Source organism: Rasamsonia byssochlamydoides (genome assembly GCF_041956645.1).
Source record: "Rasamsonia byssochlamydoides strain NRRL 3658 unplaced genomic scaffold VTN77scaffold_17, whole genome shotgun sequence".
NCBI classification, from domain to species: domain Eukaryota; kingdom Fungi; phylum Ascomycota; class Eurotiomycetes; order Eurotiales; family Trichocomaceae; genus Rasamsonia; species Rasamsonia byssochlamydoides.
In genome coordinates, this window is record NW_027192400.1 from 201469 (window position 1) to 218972 (window position 17504).

Sequence of the window (17504 nt, forward strand, 5' to 3'; positions counted from 1 at the left end):
ACAGATGGTTTGTATGGATTCCACGTATATTCGCTGTCCCGGCCAAGGAGGGTATTGTCATGAAAGGTCATTTTCAACACCGTTGTTATTGTTATTATTCATGCGTTCCCTCGAACCGACAATATAGGTTGGCATCGCTATGGCGACATTGTATAGTTGGCAGGTCACAAGGAGGATGGCTGTAAATGAAACCCTCATATTGAAAATAACTAGAATTTAGGGAAAAGTTTTGTTAGAAATAGATGCTTGATACCTGGGACAATGAATAAAGGTTGCATACCTTGAGGATGAAACGTATATACTAAGTTAGAAGCGTGGTTTTTGCTGTCAGTTGATTTTTGATATTGATGTTGATCAAAGAAAATGAAGATAAAGATAGCGTTTTGCTGATATTTATATTGTTCAATATGACCCTTAAGTTGGACTACCTATATGCATTTTTATTATCTTTTACGTACATGTGTTTTTGCCCCTTCTATAAAAAGGGGAAAACCTCAGATCAATTGTATGTATACCTTCTTGTTGTATGTCCGTACATCTTCTTGGCATACTATATTTGCTTTGACTACAAGCATAGCGGTCAGCACTACGAATCCATCGCGAGGTCTAGCGCTACTAGCACAGGATGTAATGTACAATATCTAAGGTTACATCGGCAGATACACACTAATATCATCTGGTAACATTCAAGGCGAATAGATGGCTCCAAAAGAAGAGATTCATATAATATGATCCTTTTGTTTGACGGCCAAGAGGCCTCTCAAGCTCAGCTGGTATAGTGGAGCTAGCCACTTGGGACATAAAAATCAGAAGATATCAGGGACTGTGGTATGTATATGCCAGGTATAACTATTAATTTATAACAGCTCTAACTCACTATAGAGAAGTGCCTATATACCTAGGTATATATATTTACTGAGTTAACTAGTTAACTGCTTTAACGATACTACTTAGCATATCTCTTAAATACTTAAGTTTAATAGCTACTACTATAAAAATAATATAAATTACTCTATCGTTATTACTTTGATCCGATATAGATATTTTACTTAGCAGAACTCTTATCTAAATACTCTAGTATAGTCAAGGGCTCTTCCATAACAGGCTCTAACTTCTCTGGAATCATTAATTATAACGCCCGTTTTAATACTTCCCCTTGACCACCTCTTTTGTTCAACTAAACCAGCTATACTGGTGATCAAGCTAGCACCATTATCACGGTTGTATATACATACATGGCGGTTGCATCAGCCATACAGACTGATAATGCCGTCTCATCTTTGTAAAGGACAGGTTGTACATACAAAGGTTTCATTACTAAAGAAGCAATGCATCTACAAGGGTTGTTTCATTTTCGTAAACTCCCAAGAAACACAGAAAGTTCCACTTGGGCATTGGGTTTACGTATAATCCTGTTTGAGAAATAAACTCATTCGCAAGTTTTTTTGCGGGAAAATGGGCTTCACGGCGGGAACTTATATCCTAGTACAGAGTACTACTAGATATCAGCTTCAAGGAAACTCGCCTAATGATTCTTCTTTTTGTTATTTAAAAAGTGTCAACTTCTTGATCTTAATATTAGATCTTAATTTAATACTGCCTACACGTGATAGCAGACATGTGACCTATGCTGAAGCGGTGACATCATTCAACTACTGAAAAGAGGCTGGTACTAGCAACAATAAGGGGCAAATACGGAAATAGTAAAATATCCCAGCGCTATCAACACAGCCTTGCTGTTTGCACCCCAATCTACCGTTTCTACCGTTCCAATCGGCTGGTCGATCACCTCCAAACGGAGAACCCAGGGCGGGGTGGTTCAAGGCGGCTGATTCGTCGCCCAAGCAGTGCAAGGGCCATGGGACCTATTTTCTGTGGTTTCTGCCCCAAGTGGTTCTTTGTCTTGTTTCAGGTACGCTTCTTGCGTCACGGTGGGGAAAATGTGCTGACGGGAATTCCTCGATCGCCAGAATTGCGTCCTATCTAGGGATGACTAAATTAAGAAAGAAAACCGCATAGCCGGAGTCGACACGCCAGCCACTCATCTCGATACGAGTATTACGATATTCAGGGGTCAGAACTGTTATCTGAGAATTCGCATCAGTAGCAGCAGCAGCAGTCGCATGCTGCATATTTGCTAAGAACAGAACAATGCTTGAATGCGGCAGCGCCCCCAACTATTTATTTTAAACTTTCCCAGTGCCAACGGCGGGTTTCTGTTTCTGAAACAATCTCCATCAAAGAAAGATTGACAGGTCGGCGCGACTCAGCCTCTCCACTCGTTGATACGCTCTATTGGCGGGAGCGTGTCGATCCCAGGACGGCAAGATGATCTGCCCGACGGAGGTTGACGGAACCTGCCCCCAGAAAAGTTGAAAAATGCTGTTGACAGTGGACACTTAGCTGATAAAAGGATCCTTTGTCCTAAGACCTGTCTCTGCAGGATTTTTTTTTTACTGGTGTTGCATGCTCGTCCGGTTCTGTGACCACTGACTACATACTTTCTTTTTACCTGCTATACAGTCTTTACGTCAACATGGTTGTCCTTCGTTCATCGCTCCTCTCTCTCGTCGCGCTGGGCGCGACTGTCGCCTCTGCACAGGCTAGCGACGTACTGGGCTGCTTCAGCAGTGCAGGCTCCCTCTCCAGTCGAGGGACGTATACCTACCAGTCCCAGAACTACTGCGTGCAGACCTGCGCGAAACTGGGCAAGACAATCGCCGCCGTCACCCAGGGCTCGACCTGCTTCTGCGGTGACGAGGCTCCTCCGGCCTCCGACAAGGTCGCCGATGACGAGTGTAATGTGCCGTGTGCTGGTTACCCAAGTGAGCCATGTGAGTGTCGATCGTCCGTCCCGAGGTGAAGATGACTAACGTTTTGCGTGTTTGTATAGGTGGCGGCAGCAATGCATGGACAGTCTTGCAGTCTCCGTCCCAGCAGCAAGATGCAGCGAATAGCTCACCGTCTGTGTCTGCAAGGACCCTGCAGGGAGGTATCATTGTCGACGGGGCTGGAACCGCGTCGATCGTCCCGTTGAGCACGCCTGCTATCGCTATCGCCAGCGCTACTCCTACTGCCCTGGCCACGTCGCGGGCCGTCTCCAAAGCGGCATCCAGCACAGCGGTCGCTGCATCGTCGACACCGACGTCGAACGGGGCGTCTGAGAGAAGGGCTGCTTCAGTGGTGGCTGCGGGACTGGCCGCTGGATTGGCTTTCGTTTTCGTATAGCTGACTGGACGAGGAGCAAGCATCTGCCTGAAGCAAAGAAAAAAAAAAGACATCTCACTGCGAGTGCGACTGCATCTGTGTCTGCGTCATGTTTCCGCTGTGCGGAAAGCCTATATATAATAAATGCATTCGTTGAATCCACCTAATATGATATACCCAAGTCAATGGCTGAACAGGGTTGAGTTAGTAATGAGAGCTTAGATGCGAACGGCCCCTAAGGACTTTCCATCATAATATGATATATAATACTGTATCCTGGCCGCGAATTCGATTTCACAAAATTAAGTCGGTAAGATCCGCACCATAGTAACCGAACACCCCTAGGCTGAACACCGCATCAAAACCCCTCATATTTGCTATATTTGATATTATATAAAGCACCACTCAATAAGCCTGCCATTCATATATGAGAGATTATATTCCAGCTTCTAATATTGCCTCTGACTATTTTTTTAGCTTTAATTTCTGGTTCCCTAGCCTTAATATATGCCTCTAAAGCTTTTGCATCCTCTATAGCCTTTTTAACCTATATAATATTGGCAAAATATATATTTAGGTCTATAGTAACCTTCTTTTTTAATTTCTGAATCTAGAAGGCTTATAGTTAAGAATTCTATTTTAAGATTATTATTTCCTAGAGTATTTATTATATAGTAAGCTAGCCTATAGCCTTACCAGCTTTTAAAAATATTATATATATTATTTAAGGGAGAATTTTATTATAGAGACTTAATTTTGCCAGATTCTAAATCAGCAAGAGCTAATTATATAGATTTCTTATAGGAAGCCATTTTGATAATGAATTTATTGAGAAAACATATTGAGAATAAGAAGGTTAGGATCTTGATGTAGTGTTCAGTTACTAGGGTGCGGATCTTAGTATCTCAATAAACAGACTCGACAGCAGAACAGAAATATTACTATAATAAAGTGTGAGGGAACATCCAACCATATGACAGAAAACATACTGTCCCTCTCTCCCCCTCTCTGTCTGTTATTCTTCTTTTCTTCTTCTTTTTTTAATGAAATGAGCTGAATAGTAAAGAGAAAGAGAGAGAGAGTGAGAGAGAGAGAGAAAGGATTTTATTCTCTTTCCTCGGGTATAGTATTTGTTATTGATTTGATCTAGGGCTAGAGACAAGATTATCTATTCAAAAAAAAGTCCCTTTCCCTTTCCTGCCGCCAGACCAAAAATGCATACATACAGGGTTTGCTGCATCTATATTTTCTACAGTCTTATTGGACTGCACTTGGCTTGGAATTCGGGTGATGGTGTGATGGTGTGATGGGAAGGGCAGAGACCATTCTACCATTCATTCTACGGCGGTAACAAATTTGCTTTACGTCTACTATGAAGAAGTCATGTCATCTTACGTGCGGGGGGCAGCGCTGGAGATCTACATCGCCTGCCGGAGGCGGAGGGGCCTTGGAAATGAGACTCAAAGAAAGCCTCCGGGAGGAGGAGGGAGGATCGCAGGGGATAGATGGTGGTAGGGTAGGTAGGGTCGGGGCTGACTGTGAGGGCGATACGATACGTGTGGAGGGCAAATTTCGCATCAGCTTTGCCCTGAGGCAGGGAATGGATACAATATGTACGATACGTACGATGTCCACAAGCAGCAACATGTACTGTACATGTACATGTATGTACAGCACATGAAGCACTCGCAGAACGACGTGACCCGGCTGGTAGGTTAGTAGCATCAAGCGACTGACTGCAATGCAGCCAGCTGCACGAAATGGAATAATGGAAAGTGGGAAAGGAAGACAGTATGAAGCATAGTCCTTTCGCTGGTATTATCCAGATCAAGTTCTAACGGTATTTCTCAGAACGAGGCATGCACGAAAGCAAGGCCTCGAACACCCGTCATGCTGCATACTGTACATATAACTTACCCCTCCAGTAGCCTTCTCGATACCCTCTATCCAAACTGTTTCCTCCGCTTCCAGTTCTCGCGTGTAACTGTCGTTCTGCATCACCCAGTCCATCACACGGAATGAGGGCTGCAGAAGTAGATGACCCGACTAGACGACGGCTGGGTTACCTTTCTCCGCCGGATGAACCTCGTCCTCAGTCGCTTGGGAGCTGCTATCGAGATCCTTCAGATTGCCGAACCACACATCCTTCGACTTGCGCCACCATTCTTCGAGTGCAATGACCGTAATGCCAGCCATGATGACGATCGCATAGTTGAACAAGCCTGCATCCTGGTCGATCGCGCTGTTGCTGTACTGCGGCGCGCAGAGGGCAGCAAACGCAAAGCCGTTCCAGATGAACGTCACAATAGCCATGAGGACTCCGAATCGTCCTAGATCCCAAAAGCCCGGCTGGAACGTCTTGCGAGTGATGAACGCGCGTCCGAAGCCAACCAGTCCGTATGCGGCAATCGAACCCGCTGCCGAGGTGGACGTCAAACTGGCAAAGGCCACTTGAGAGGGTAACTGCGTGCAGAGGAGCAGCGCGGCAATGGTCGAGATGAAAATAACCGCGTTGTGAGGCTGCTTCGATTTCGACACGCGGCGGAGCACGTCACTGAAAGGAAAGACGGAATCTCGCGCAATGGCGAAGACGAGTCTGGAGACTGCGACGAGGGAAATTGACGTATTGAGGATCGCCCCAATCATTGCGATGATGGTAGCAACGACGTGTGCATGCGGTCCCAGCGCGAGCGCATACATGTTGATGAATGGTTGCGGGACGTTGGTACTATAGAATGTCTCGATGGGAGGCATACAAAACAGGAAGAGAAGAATAATCGGAAAGCCGCAAAGTGCTGATGCAACAGTGGACCAGAAGACACCTTTGGCGGCGGCTTTCTTTGCAGAGACAGTCTCCTCAGCGACGTGCCCGGAAGCGTCTTCGCCAACCAGACAACTCGCAACCAGGTACCAAGACAAGACCCAATTGAGCCCGGGGCTCGTCCCTCCCCCGTTGTAGGTCGACGTGAAAACAAATTCCGCAGATTGGAAGCCGTAAGTCTTCGACACTCCGATAGGCAGCCAAATGAAGTTAAGGAGCATATCGATCGTGATAACGATGACGCCGGCGCGGAACACCCAGGCATAGGCACGAGGTGGGAGGAAGTTCAACGACGTCGCGATGGCGAGGAAGAGCAATGAGAATGCCCAGGCCACCGCCCGCGCTCTCACATCCGAGGTATCGTATGGAAAGGTGGTGTTAGGATTGAAAACAACCACTTCCGAGATCAGGTAGTTGGCAACCCCGAACGAATCCGTTGCGAGGAAAGACGTCCAGGCGACTAGAGTCCACGCGGCCACAAGGAACGAGATAAAGCGCCCCAGCTTGCCCCCTCCCCAGGATCTGAAAGCCCAGTAGTAGATGGACCCGGCAGCAGGATAGGTGGAGCACGCCTCAGCGAGGGTGGCAGCTGTGATAATCGATAAGATACTTCCGGAAACCCAGGAGCTCCACCTGATGCATGTCAGCTTTCGACAATCAATGAAGAGGTTGTTAGGTCGTTACAGGATGGATTTACATACATCGCCGCTGGTCCACCAGCGCTGAGCGCAATATAGAAGAGCACTCGAATACCGCCAATGCAGTACAGGGCGGAGAAGGAGCATGCGAAGTTGTCAAACGCGCCCCAGCCGCGCGCCAGCACGGCCTTGTATCCCAGCTTCAGCAGATCCAGATCATCATCAACTGCTGCTTCAGAAGAGGTCGTATTTCGCAGCTGGTCTTGGCCTTCCTGGCTGGATTTGGTAGCAGCTGCAGCTGCAGATGAAGACGGCTGATCCTCCATTTCGGATGGATTTTCTCGATGGTTCGATGACGATTGCCAATGGTTCCAAACCGACGAGATTTTTATCAAGAAGGAGAATTTGTTCTGATGAGAAGTTTTTTTTTATCACGTTGTTAGCAAGTAGCCAATCACGTGCTTCAAACGGGTGAACTCATTTCCGCAATAATATTAACATAATCTAGTTCTGCCTTTATTGTGTGGCCCTAGTAGTACGATTGAGCCGCCTCATCTTGCTGGCGAACATGCGATTTCATATAGAACCTGACGTGGCCCATGTTCTCAATGTAAGGATTTCCGCCTGCATGCCTCTGCGATGGACTGCAGGTATTGTTCTCGATGCAGTGTAACGTAGGAGAACTGCGGGTCAGCTGACTAGGGCTGAACCCTAGCCTGCCCCTCATCACATTAACCCCAATACTCCGTACGGAGTACATTGACCTCCTGTTATCTTATCACGGAGACGTGGGTCACTCTGTGGTTGTCATTCCAAGGCGAAGTCCTAAGTAGGTAATAATAATAATAGGTAGAGAATGTTGCCATTCACTTGAACTAGTACTGTAGGCAGGAAGAATAAATAAATATAGTTTGTAATCTGCCATCACCCTATTTTGAAGTTGGATCAAACCGTCAATATATGATCCTATCTTTTCTCAGTCTATCCCTCTCACATAGCCATTTTCTTTAACAAGGGCATATCTATCCAGCTTTACCTTGGGCAGTGCAACAGATCACTCTTAATGAGTCGACCAGTATATTACCAGCAAATGTACCATGATTTCAAAAGAGTGGAGAATTTATATTGACAGCCATAGAAAATAGCCGAGTATAAGAAGAATATCAGTGTAAGCGACCGTTACACCAACACCTGAAACGGATGCTGTGTCTAATAGTGGATGGCAAGGCTGAATGAAACTAGTCCTGTACTGCAGCCTAGTTCCATTCAGACAAGACCATCAATCCAACGCCATCGTCAAACAAATACCAGAAATCATCATCGCTTCAACAGCATCCTCAAATTTCATCCCTGGACGTGGTAAAATACATACATACACAGCTATCGCGATGACAGACCACGAAGAACACCTCCGCATCCTCTGCTTCGGCAACTCCCTCACGGCCGGATACTGGCACTACGGCCTGGAGGATCCCCACCCGTACGCCCTCACGCTGAAGGAGCAGCTGCTGAGCAGTGAACTTTTTCCGACGACGACAAAGATCAGCATCGATGTTGATGGTCTCCCTGGGGATTTGGCTGTTAGTCCGCCGGGACGGTTTCTGGAGAGGATGAGGGCGGGGTGTATGTCGTACAGTACAGTACAATTAATTAATTCCATTATTCTTAGGAAGGGATTTGTTTGCTTGCTGTTTGTCTGTCTTTATGTCTGTCTATTTATCTGTTTATCTTAGATATTTTTTTGACTGTGTTCTTTTCCCCTCTTTTTCTCTATCCTACATTGATATCTTTTTTCATTAAATTACTACGAGGAATCACATCTATTTTTCTTTTTTCCCTACTTTTTTTTTTCACAGCTGACTCCATAATGCATCTTCCTTCACAGGCTCCAAAACGACCTACGACTGGGTCATCGTCCTCGGCGGCACAAAGTCTGTTTAATGAACCCTTAAACCTTTACATTCACATCCACCAGTCCCCCCTTTCCCCTTTACAATTCATAATACCTATACCTACACTTATACCCATGCTTATACTTATACTTACCCTTATCCTCATGCTGACGCTTATGATGATGATAATACAGCGACCTCGGCTACGGCACCTTCCCCGCCTCCCAAATCTACGCCGCGCTGCAAGAAGCCTGGACCACGGCGCTGGAGAGCGGAGACAAAAAAACACAGGTCCTCGCGCTGACCATCCCCGAATGTGCCGTTGTCAGCGAGCGCCTTGACAGGAGACGGGATGAGTTGAATAAGATGATTTTGGCGCATAGGGGGGAGAGATTGTAAGTATGAATCAGTATACATAAGTATACTATACTGTACTGTACATACTAGTTTGTTTGTTATTTGTCTGTCTTTGCTTTTGCATTTGCTTTTTGCATTTACTTTTCCCTTATGATCTTTGGTTTTTTGTTTTTTTTTTTTTTGCTTCCCTTAACAATGACATGATATGATATGATATGATATCCTCTTTATCATTTTTACTATCTATTTGTTATTTTTTTTCATCTGCTGAATTGCAAATGCTAATCACTCGTTGCACCTGCAAAGCCACACATTCGACCTCCACTCCGCCCTCCCCTACCACTCCATGCCCGAAAACCAGAGAGAGAAAATCTGGGACGACGGCCTCCATCTCACGGACGAAGGGTACGATCTGATGGGGAAGTTGATTGCGGGGCGGTTGATTGAGTTGTTGGGAAAGGAGAAGTCTCCGTCGGAGGCGGAGGCAGGGTCTAAATCTGAGATAGAGGTAGAGACGAAGACGGAGACAGCTGGCAGGGATGGAAGTGGGCATAAAAACTAGTGTCTAGGCTTATATACATACAGGTTGAATGGACTATGTGAGGAGGTTGCGGTTGCAGTTAATGAAGCGAACAGAACCATGTGAGATGTGACACGTGTAGGAATGGCTCTGGATATAAAGATAAAGTAATCTATAACTTTCTTTATAAATAAATAAAAATCTATTCCATAATGGATATGAATAGATAGATGTCAACAGCCTATCTATGATATATGATTGATATGATCAGAATGTAAGGTAGCAAGTCATTTGAAATACGTAAAGCTTCCATCGCGTGGTCTCATTAATAAAGAGATAAATATCTGAATCTGAATGGAATCCGATTATTGTATGACTGCACGTGAATACCGAAGTCAATATCGTTGTCAATTAATCGTCAATGTCAATCAATTCATCTCGAGCATCCATCCCATTCCCATTCCATTCCCAGCCCAATTTCCGTTCTTGAAAAGTTGAAAGTTGAACGAACTCCGTCTGAACGCAACGCAAACGCAAAGGGGTATCTGATAAATCAAATCAAGCAAGAGCATAGCATAGCGAATACCGTTATCAAATCCCCGAAAACTGACCCGAATTGACGTGAAGTGAGCAACGACTTCATAGTCATTCATCCCATCCCGAGAGCTTAACTATTGCAACCCTAGTATGTGCAGAAGCGCCGTCAAACTCCCTGCCCTTAAAAAGAATAACTTGTCTTAAGACACGCAAACAATTGTCATCCTCGCAAGGTAGAAAACTGCGACCGACCAGGAATCTCGATGCCCATGCTCCGCAGCTTGGCTATGTCGCTTTTCTTCATCGTCACTAACTCGAAATTCTTGGGTAGTGGCTGGCGGCTCCTATACAGATAAGAGGGTTAGCAATACAATAGAATTAACTATTCTTTTTTAACAAGGCTGCCACAGGGCTACCGAGTCATGTAAACTCCGACTGCTGCTGACTCACCTATAGTATTCAATCGCAATATTGCGAGCCCGATCCTTCAGCTGCGTCTGATCTCGACCCGTGAAGCGCGGCCCGCCCTCCCGGGCAGGCCACAGCTCGTCCTCCCGCTTGATTTTGGCCCACGCCGGCCCGTATACACCGACCAAGTGGATCAGTCGGTCGTTTTCTTCTGTCGTCCACCGTCGTCGGTATTGCGGCATTGCAACGTTCGACACGGACGATGGACGTGGCGCGGCGGCCCGCTGGACACGTGCAGATGCAGGTGCAGGCGCCGGTGCCGGTGCTGGACTCGGAGATGGCATATTCCTAACTGGCGCAGTCGTGCTGACAGTCCTATATGCGTCTGGCTGGTGAGGCATCGGAGCCGCGGACGAAAGAGCCAGTTCACCGCGAAGCTGCTCTGCCGGCTCCTCGTTGTCCGTGTGTATATCCTCCAGCCTCGGTCTCTTCCGCAAAGGCTGTGGTTTCTGGGCTCGTTTTCGTTCGATATTGACACGACGCTCGTCTTGACTAAATTCGTCCTCTTCTGATTCTTCCTCGCGTGTCTCCACTCGCTTTCGTTTCCCGAGATTCACAGTCTCAGGCGCCAGCGAGTTCTCCGAGATTGGAGAAACTCTCGTTGCATTTTCCTGCCGATCAATAAACGCATGTCGACCTTTCACCGGTTTAGACATGGCTGCTTTGTGCCTCCGAATTACGTCCAAGACTTCCTGCGCAGAAGGACCTGGCGGACTTGCTTCGCGTCTGCGAATTTCCGGGACAACAGCAGGAACTTCAGATACTCTGCCTCCTCGAACATCGTCCATTTCTGGATCTGCGTGTCGCATATGGCCGTTCTCGACTTCTTCCCACTGAGAGTCGGCCACAATCGTCTGGTCCGGATCGGGTAAGTAGGAAGTTGTGTTCGCTTCCGGCGAGGCCGGTATTTCTCTTTCTCTCTCGTCAATGCGAGGCGCTTCCTCCAAGGCAGACGTAACTCGGCCAGGAGCGCTCGCACCTGGCTCCCTTGCCGCATGTCGCGAAACAAACCCAGCCAAGTCCGATCGCTGTGTGGTGCGCGGCTCTGGAGTCTGCGGCGCAGTTTTCAACTGTTCCTCGCGTTGGAAAAGATGTTTGATTGCAGCGACGTTCAAAAAGGAACTGTGACAGTCAGCATGCCAATCTAGAACGACATTTGTGATCGATCGCATACCTTCTGGAAGAAGCTCTCCGCCTCTCTCTGATCTCAGCTGCTGGCAGCAACCCGCGTCGCGGCTGCTGGCTTGTCGACTCTGCTGCAGAGCTCTCAACTGCTTTTGCTTTTTCGCGCGCAGCCTCCTGTGGCACCCGATCAAGACTGCTGCGACGGTTGACCTCCTGCTCGAGCTGATCACGCATGTCGTCCGCAGCAGGTTGCCGGCTCAGGTGCCGGGTAATCTCCTCATCTCTCATCCGGATCCATTTTGCCACGCTATAGAGAAACTCTTCCCACGGAAAGGTCGCTTCCAACCCTTGGAAATCTACCGGGTCGTCCGGGTCATCTCTGAAGAATTTGCGGATGTCGCTGATGCGATCCAGGACGTCGTCTTCGTAGCGGGGAGGCAGGTTTCCATCCTCATCCTGGAAGATGGACAGGTTGAACCCACGAAGGGGAGGTTGGTTGACACTGGCCTGCGTTTCAAGAATTTCATTGAAAAATACATGATTCAGAAGAGCAGTTGGGTCGAAATTATCGTCCATCTTATGTGTTTCCAGGTTAACTTTCAAGAATTGCGTCCTGATCTCCAGTGCCAGGTCGAACGTAGATCGTCGAAGACTGCTCTTCCCTGCAGTATCGATCTCGCTTTCTCTGACGAGTCCATTGAGGAACGGAGCAGGGAATTTCCCCTCCAGATCGTAAATTGCGCTCTCCACGGAGGCCGTAAACGACGGCCGATGAAGGACTTCAAGAGCAAGGCGTGCGCAGTTGGATTTGAACAAGATGCCGTCCGCATGCCAGGACTTCACCCGCGACGATCCTGGCGCGGGAGGTATGTCAACTGACGGCAAGACGCGAGCGACCTGCTCGACTTCTATATAAGTCTGGTTGCCGAAATATTTCGCTTCTGTCGAGAAGTTGGATCGCAACCGCTCTAGCCTCCTGCTCTCGGTGCTCCTCGGATTCTGGAGTCGCTTTGCCATTTCGATGATACTACCTGGCGAAGACGAGCTTGGGGCGAAAAACTCCATCACAGCAGCTGCAGCACGCTGCAGATCAGGCAGCGCCTCGATCATCATGACCGGGTCCAGATCGCCTGCGTCTGGCTCTGAGTCGCCTGGAAGAATAGTGGTCCCCGAGATGTTGTGCTCTTCTGGAGATTCTGGAATGGTGTCTTCCTCAGAACGAGCTTGTGGCTGGCCTTCGGTAGAGCTTGGGGGAGCTTCTTCGATCACGGCGGCCAATTCTGCAAGTAAACATGATGAGTTTGCTGATAATAAAATTGAAATGCTATACAACGAACTCAGTTTGGAAAGTGAGGCCATTGTGGAAGATTCATTTTAGACATCTTGAATGGATACAACGTCATCAAGAAACGACCCACAGAACAAGTTAAATGTATTAATAGAGCAGGCAGCACGCAAATGGATTCCATAATAGACAGATGTTGAATGACAGAAATAACTGACCTTCTCTGTTTTGTTTTGCCTTAGCCTTACCGCGCCTTCCAGCGACGGACGATTCCTCGGTATCGACATCGCGACGAGTTGCTTCCAGCTCACGACTCTGGCTCCGGGTGACCCTTCGCCGTGACGGACTGACAGACTCTGAAATCCGTCGTTGTCGCCGCCTCTGCGATCGCGATGGCACCGGTGTTGTTGCTGCCTTATGATGGTCCCACGATGCGGGCGAGTGTGACTGGAGCAACGCGGCAGAACGTGCAGTGCGCGTGGTGCTTGGCGGCCGAGGCTGGGGTGGCGACGAACTGAGCTGGAACTTGTCGAGGGGGTTGACAAACGCCATTTTTGATTGTCACCAAGAATACAGCAGTACTATACAGCAGTACTATACAGCAGTTAATCGTACATATTCACCCTGCACTGTGCCCACTTGATTTCGACAGGAGGTTGAGAGCGTGCAACAGGGCAATGTTTGTTTGGGGTCAACACGGCGATTCTCTTGTGTCCCGTGACAGGGGTTGGAGGTGGACTGAGTAGCGTGAGGACAGATACTCGAAGCGTAAATGTCAGAATCTTGGCGAATCTTGGCTTGACCTCTTGGAATTGATGCCTTGATGCCTGAAGGGTTAGGGTTAGGTTGCAACATACCTAGGGTTGGTACTAGGGTTAGGGTTAGCAATATTAACGGGGCCGAAGGGTTAGGGGTAGGGTTAGGGTTGAAAATAGATCAGAGATAATAACCACCATCAATAATTATTAATTATTCATAATCAAAAGAAAGGATATTTTCTTGGTAACTAAAAAAAGGGAAATTGTTTCTTAAGAAATTGCAGCGAGAGAGTGTATTTGCCGTTCTCACTCGTTTGTCCTGCAATCAAGCCAACTCGTCGTTGTCTTCAAAGCGCAGCGAAATATCCATTTCGGTACCCATTCAGAACCCTTTGGATGTAATCAATTAATTAAGTCTTTTTTATTTTATCTTAATTGTTGGAGGGCGACAATTTCGTTTTCTTCATGAGCAAGTTGAATGCATGGACCACCATTGCGGGTATCTTGAATATATCTACTTTATTACAATGGAAATACAGTTTTTTTTTGGTCAAAGTTGCTTAGTCAGCAGTTTTCGTGAAATTATGTAAGCATGCCACACCAAATTCACAAATCTACCTACGCGGAGGGCCGAAGGTCCGGAGCATCTAGGCATAAGGCTTTAAGAGGTACTAGGCCTATAAGAAGCCTACCCTTTTAGGCTTTATAAAGCTTCACGTTACAGGCTTGCGGAGGGCCGAAGGTCCGGAGCATCTAGCAAGGCTTTAGGGGTGCGAAGCCTATGGGAAGTCTATAAGAAACCCCTATAGCCTATAATAGTACGTTATTTTATAAGCTTTTAGTCACCTGACTTTGTTACCCCCTTCAAGCCGCCCGAGCAGAGCGAGGGGTTCAAGCTTGTACGATATTGTTATATTGTTATTGCTGTGGAGAACAACGTTGATCTTCAAGCTAGCTGTCTTGAATGAGCTACATTCTCTTCATTTTGAATTTATCCTATTTACTGGGAAAATTACAGTGAATTTGATTCGATTTATCGACACAGAAGTCGGGCGAGATCAGTCCTAAGATATAAAACTTCAGATAATAATGGATTGGATAATGAGGAGAAAGCCTTTCTCACCATTTATCTTCTTACTGTCTCTTTTTTTTTTTACTTCTTTTCATTTTCATTTCCATTTTCATTTCCATTTCCATTCATTCATTCACTTTTTTTTTTTAAGACACCCCAGAATGCGTTCGCATTTGCAATAGAACCTTATCTATCACATGACAATGCCATTCCTGCATCCCGCTACCAGGTGATCTCCCTCTCGTACAGTACATTACATACCTTCTCTCGCAGAGCGGAAAAACAACCCAATCCCAACCTCCAGCTGAATTGTTACAAACAACAAGATCCTAGAACCCCGGCGCTAGACGCGATAACAGTGAATAATAAAACAATCCACTTTGTTTGTTCTTTTGTTCCAGGCAGCTGACCCCGAGACCAAGACAAGATTAGGAAAGGAAATATAGGAAGGAATTCAAGCCAAGTCAAGTCACACATGTAAATATGTACTGTATCAAAGGAGGAAAAAAAAAAGAAGATGATGAAAGTGTCGCTGCCAGGTTCGCGTGCGCAGCGCGGCGAAATCAAGAAGATAAGTCTAAGATTGTATTAATTAGCTTTAAGGGGGAAAAAGCTGCCTAGCTGCAAGCGTCCAAAAATTTGAGTTGTCGCTTAATCGGTCATCTAATATATCGCCTCAATGAGATAAAGGATGCCAAAAACGAAGAACGCAACTGCGCCGCCCAACGTCACTGTCGCCGCGTCAGTCTCAGAAAATAGATCACTCGTTCAGGATACTCACCAGCTCGAAGACTAACTCTCCCTGCAATCGCCCTCCCCCCAATGACTGCTGCAGCCGTACAGAGGCCATGGCCCGTGATGGCTCCGACTGTGACCCACCAGTAATCCTGTCCGGCAGCCATGGCGATCGTCGCGATCTGGCTCCGGTCGCCCCATTCTCCCAAAAACGTCATGACAAAGGTCTGCACCCACGCAGGGCTCAGCAAGAGAGAGCAGAGATTATTGACTCCCACGAGGACGTTCTCCCACGTCGAGCTTCGGACAGGAGAAGCTTCACGGGATGACGAGGAAGAAACACTCTCTGGCGGTGAAGGTAGACGGTTAGTTGAACGCGACTTGCGGCCCGCACGGCCAGCTTCCAATGCGTAGGGACTGATCGATGAACGACGCCGGCTCATCCGCCTCTGTTGGTGCTCCTTCTCTTCCAGCTCCATTTCGACCTCCTTCATCTCCTCGCTGACGCCTTCATCAGGTGACATGGCGCGACCTTCTTTGAACATCTTCACACCGAAGACAAGGAACAATCCCGCAGCGAGGAGCTTCGTAAGGGACTTGGGAATGAGGGTCGGAACTGCATGTCCGAGAATAGCGGAGAGCACTGTCATCGCGATAAGGGCTGAAAATGCGGCCGAAAAAACGACGAGGCGTGGATGGCGCATCGCCATGAGAGCCGCCACGAGGAAGGTCTTATCACCGATCTCGGAGAAGAGGATCATGGTGAGGGAGAGGAAGAGAGAATGGATTGGGCTGATCACTTTCCCTTCAGGTTCAGACTCTTTACTGGAGCCGCTCGAGGATTTGCTGGTGGACGGGGGAGACGTCAGTTTGAGTGGATCGTCACTGACAGGAGCCGGAGACTTCGGGGGTGGGATGTCGTGAGGCTTCTCCGGCAGGTCTGCAGGTTTCTGCATGGTGTCGACAAGTCAGAATCAGTATGAATCATAGACTATGCAATGTAAATCGTACCTCGAGCACTTTCTCCCCATCCTCTAGGGCCTTTGTCTCTGGCAAGTCCTTGTCTTCGATATTGGGTATCTTCTCCTGTTCACTGTGCGGCAATGGAGGAACCTCTTTGGGCGTCTCGGGCACCTTCTCTGCAGCCAGCTTGCTCTCCTTACTCTTCTCCGATACACCTCCCTCCGTCCCGCGAGTTCCTTCCTTCGGTCCTAGTCTGTGCGGATCGTCCATAACGCCATCGTTCGAGTGCGGTATGGGCTTCCCATCTGGCCCAATGTGCTCAACGTCCGATTCAGTCGCATCCGACTTGATGGGTACCGCCTTGCCATCCGCTTCCTTGGCCTTCTCCTTCTTGCGGTCTCTTTCGGCACTGGTTTCTACCCACGGCCCAGCGTGAGGTTTGCCATCCTTGCCGTCTACAGGGGCGTCCAGCGTCCCTTTGGGAGCGGCTTTTGGAGAGGCAAACAAATCCGAGTCAGGCCGTACAGCATTGGCAACGCTTGTATCCCGTTGGGTTAAGGTCGGTTTCGTGGAAAGGCTGTCGCCAGACGCGGGCTCAGCCAGAGTCGTCGACACAGCCGTTAGAAGAAAAAGGGCGACTGCCGGAGAAAGACGACGTATCTTCATCGTGAATTATATCTTGTACAACGTAAGGACGTAGTCGAATTCAGGGTGCGAGTTTTCGGCGGAGATTCGGAGTCGAGGAATTGAAGCAGAAGCGGAGGAAGAAGAGGAGGGAAAAAACGGAAGTAAAATTAAGCGGCCCGCATAGGGAATTCAAAAATGACGAGAGAATTAATTTGCCAAAGAGGAATGCTGGGGAAATGCGGGTTGATCAGGAGACAGAATGAATTCAGCCGGTCCAGTGTAACAAGTTTCTTCCAAGGGGCGTCAGGGACACGTTGATTCTGGTCACGTGATTGAACCGACGCATCTCCGCAAGCGGAAGCATTCTAGACCGTCGATGGGTGTTGCTCTCGTACAGAATCCCCAGATTCGCCCTATTCGGTCATGTCTGTCGTTTCACGAGGCTGACATTCTTCGCAAGTGCCGCCAGACAGCAATTATACGTCGATTCCAGTCTTTG

General features: G+C 47.8%; 5 protein-coding genes across 5 annotated transcripts; 2 read left to right on the forward strand and 3 right to left on the reverse strand.

Moving 5' to 3' along the window:
• Window positions 1-2536: 2536 nt before the first annotated feature.
• On the forward strand, window positions 2537-3228 carry VTN77DRAFT_2215 (uncharacterized protein; the record flags this gene model as incomplete). The annotated part of the gene is made up of 2 exons (XM_069418031.1): window positions 2537-2834; window positions 2894-3228. 2 exons carry the CDS (start codon window positions 2537-2539, stop codon window positions 3226-3228), a joined length of 633 nt encoding a protein of 210 aa, XP_069279400.1.
• Window positions 3229-5253: 2025 nt separating this feature from the next.
• VTN77DRAFT_2216 (uncharacterized protein) lies at window positions 5254-6992 on the reverse strand (the record flags this gene model as incomplete). Its single annotated transcript, XM_069418032.1, has 2 exons — window positions 5254-6661; window positions 6730-6992. 2 exons carry the CDS (start codon window positions 6990-6992, stop codon window positions 5254-5256), a joined length of 1671 nt encoding a protein of 556 aa, XP_069279401.1.
• Window positions 6993-8054: 1062 nt separating this feature from the next.
• VTN77DRAFT_2217 (uncharacterized protein) lies at window positions 8055-9477 on the forward strand (the record flags this gene model as incomplete). The annotated part of the gene is made up of 4 exons (XM_069418033.1): window positions 8055-8289; window positions 8552-8597; window positions 8753-8953; window positions 9222-9477. 4 exons carry the CDS (start codon window positions 8055-8057, stop codon window positions 9475-9477), a joined length of 738 nt encoding a protein of 245 aa, XP_069279402.1.
• A 715-nt stretch (window positions 9478-10192) lies between these two features.
• Window positions 10193-13402, reverse strand: VTN77DRAFT_2218 (uncharacterized protein; the record flags this gene model as incomplete). Its single annotated transcript, XM_069418034.1, has 4 exons — window positions 10193-10316; window positions 10423-11562; window positions 11615-12845; window positions 13069-13402. The coding sequence occupies 4 exons, from the start codon at window positions 13400-13402 to the stop codon at window positions 10193-10195; spliced, it is 2829 nt and encodes a 942-aa protein (XP_069279403.1).
• Window positions 13403-15343: 1941 nt separating this feature from the next.
• VTN77DRAFT_2219 (uncharacterized protein) lies at window positions 15344-17044 on the reverse strand (the record flags this gene model as incomplete). The annotated part of the gene is made up of 3 exons (XM_069418035.1): window positions 15344-15411; window positions 15462-16365; window positions 16427-17044. The coding sequence occupies 3 exons, from the start codon at window positions 17042-17044 to the stop codon at window positions 15344-15346; spliced, it is 1590 nt and encodes a 529-aa protein (XP_069279404.1).
• Between the last annotated feature and the right edge of the window lie 460 nt (window positions 17045-17504).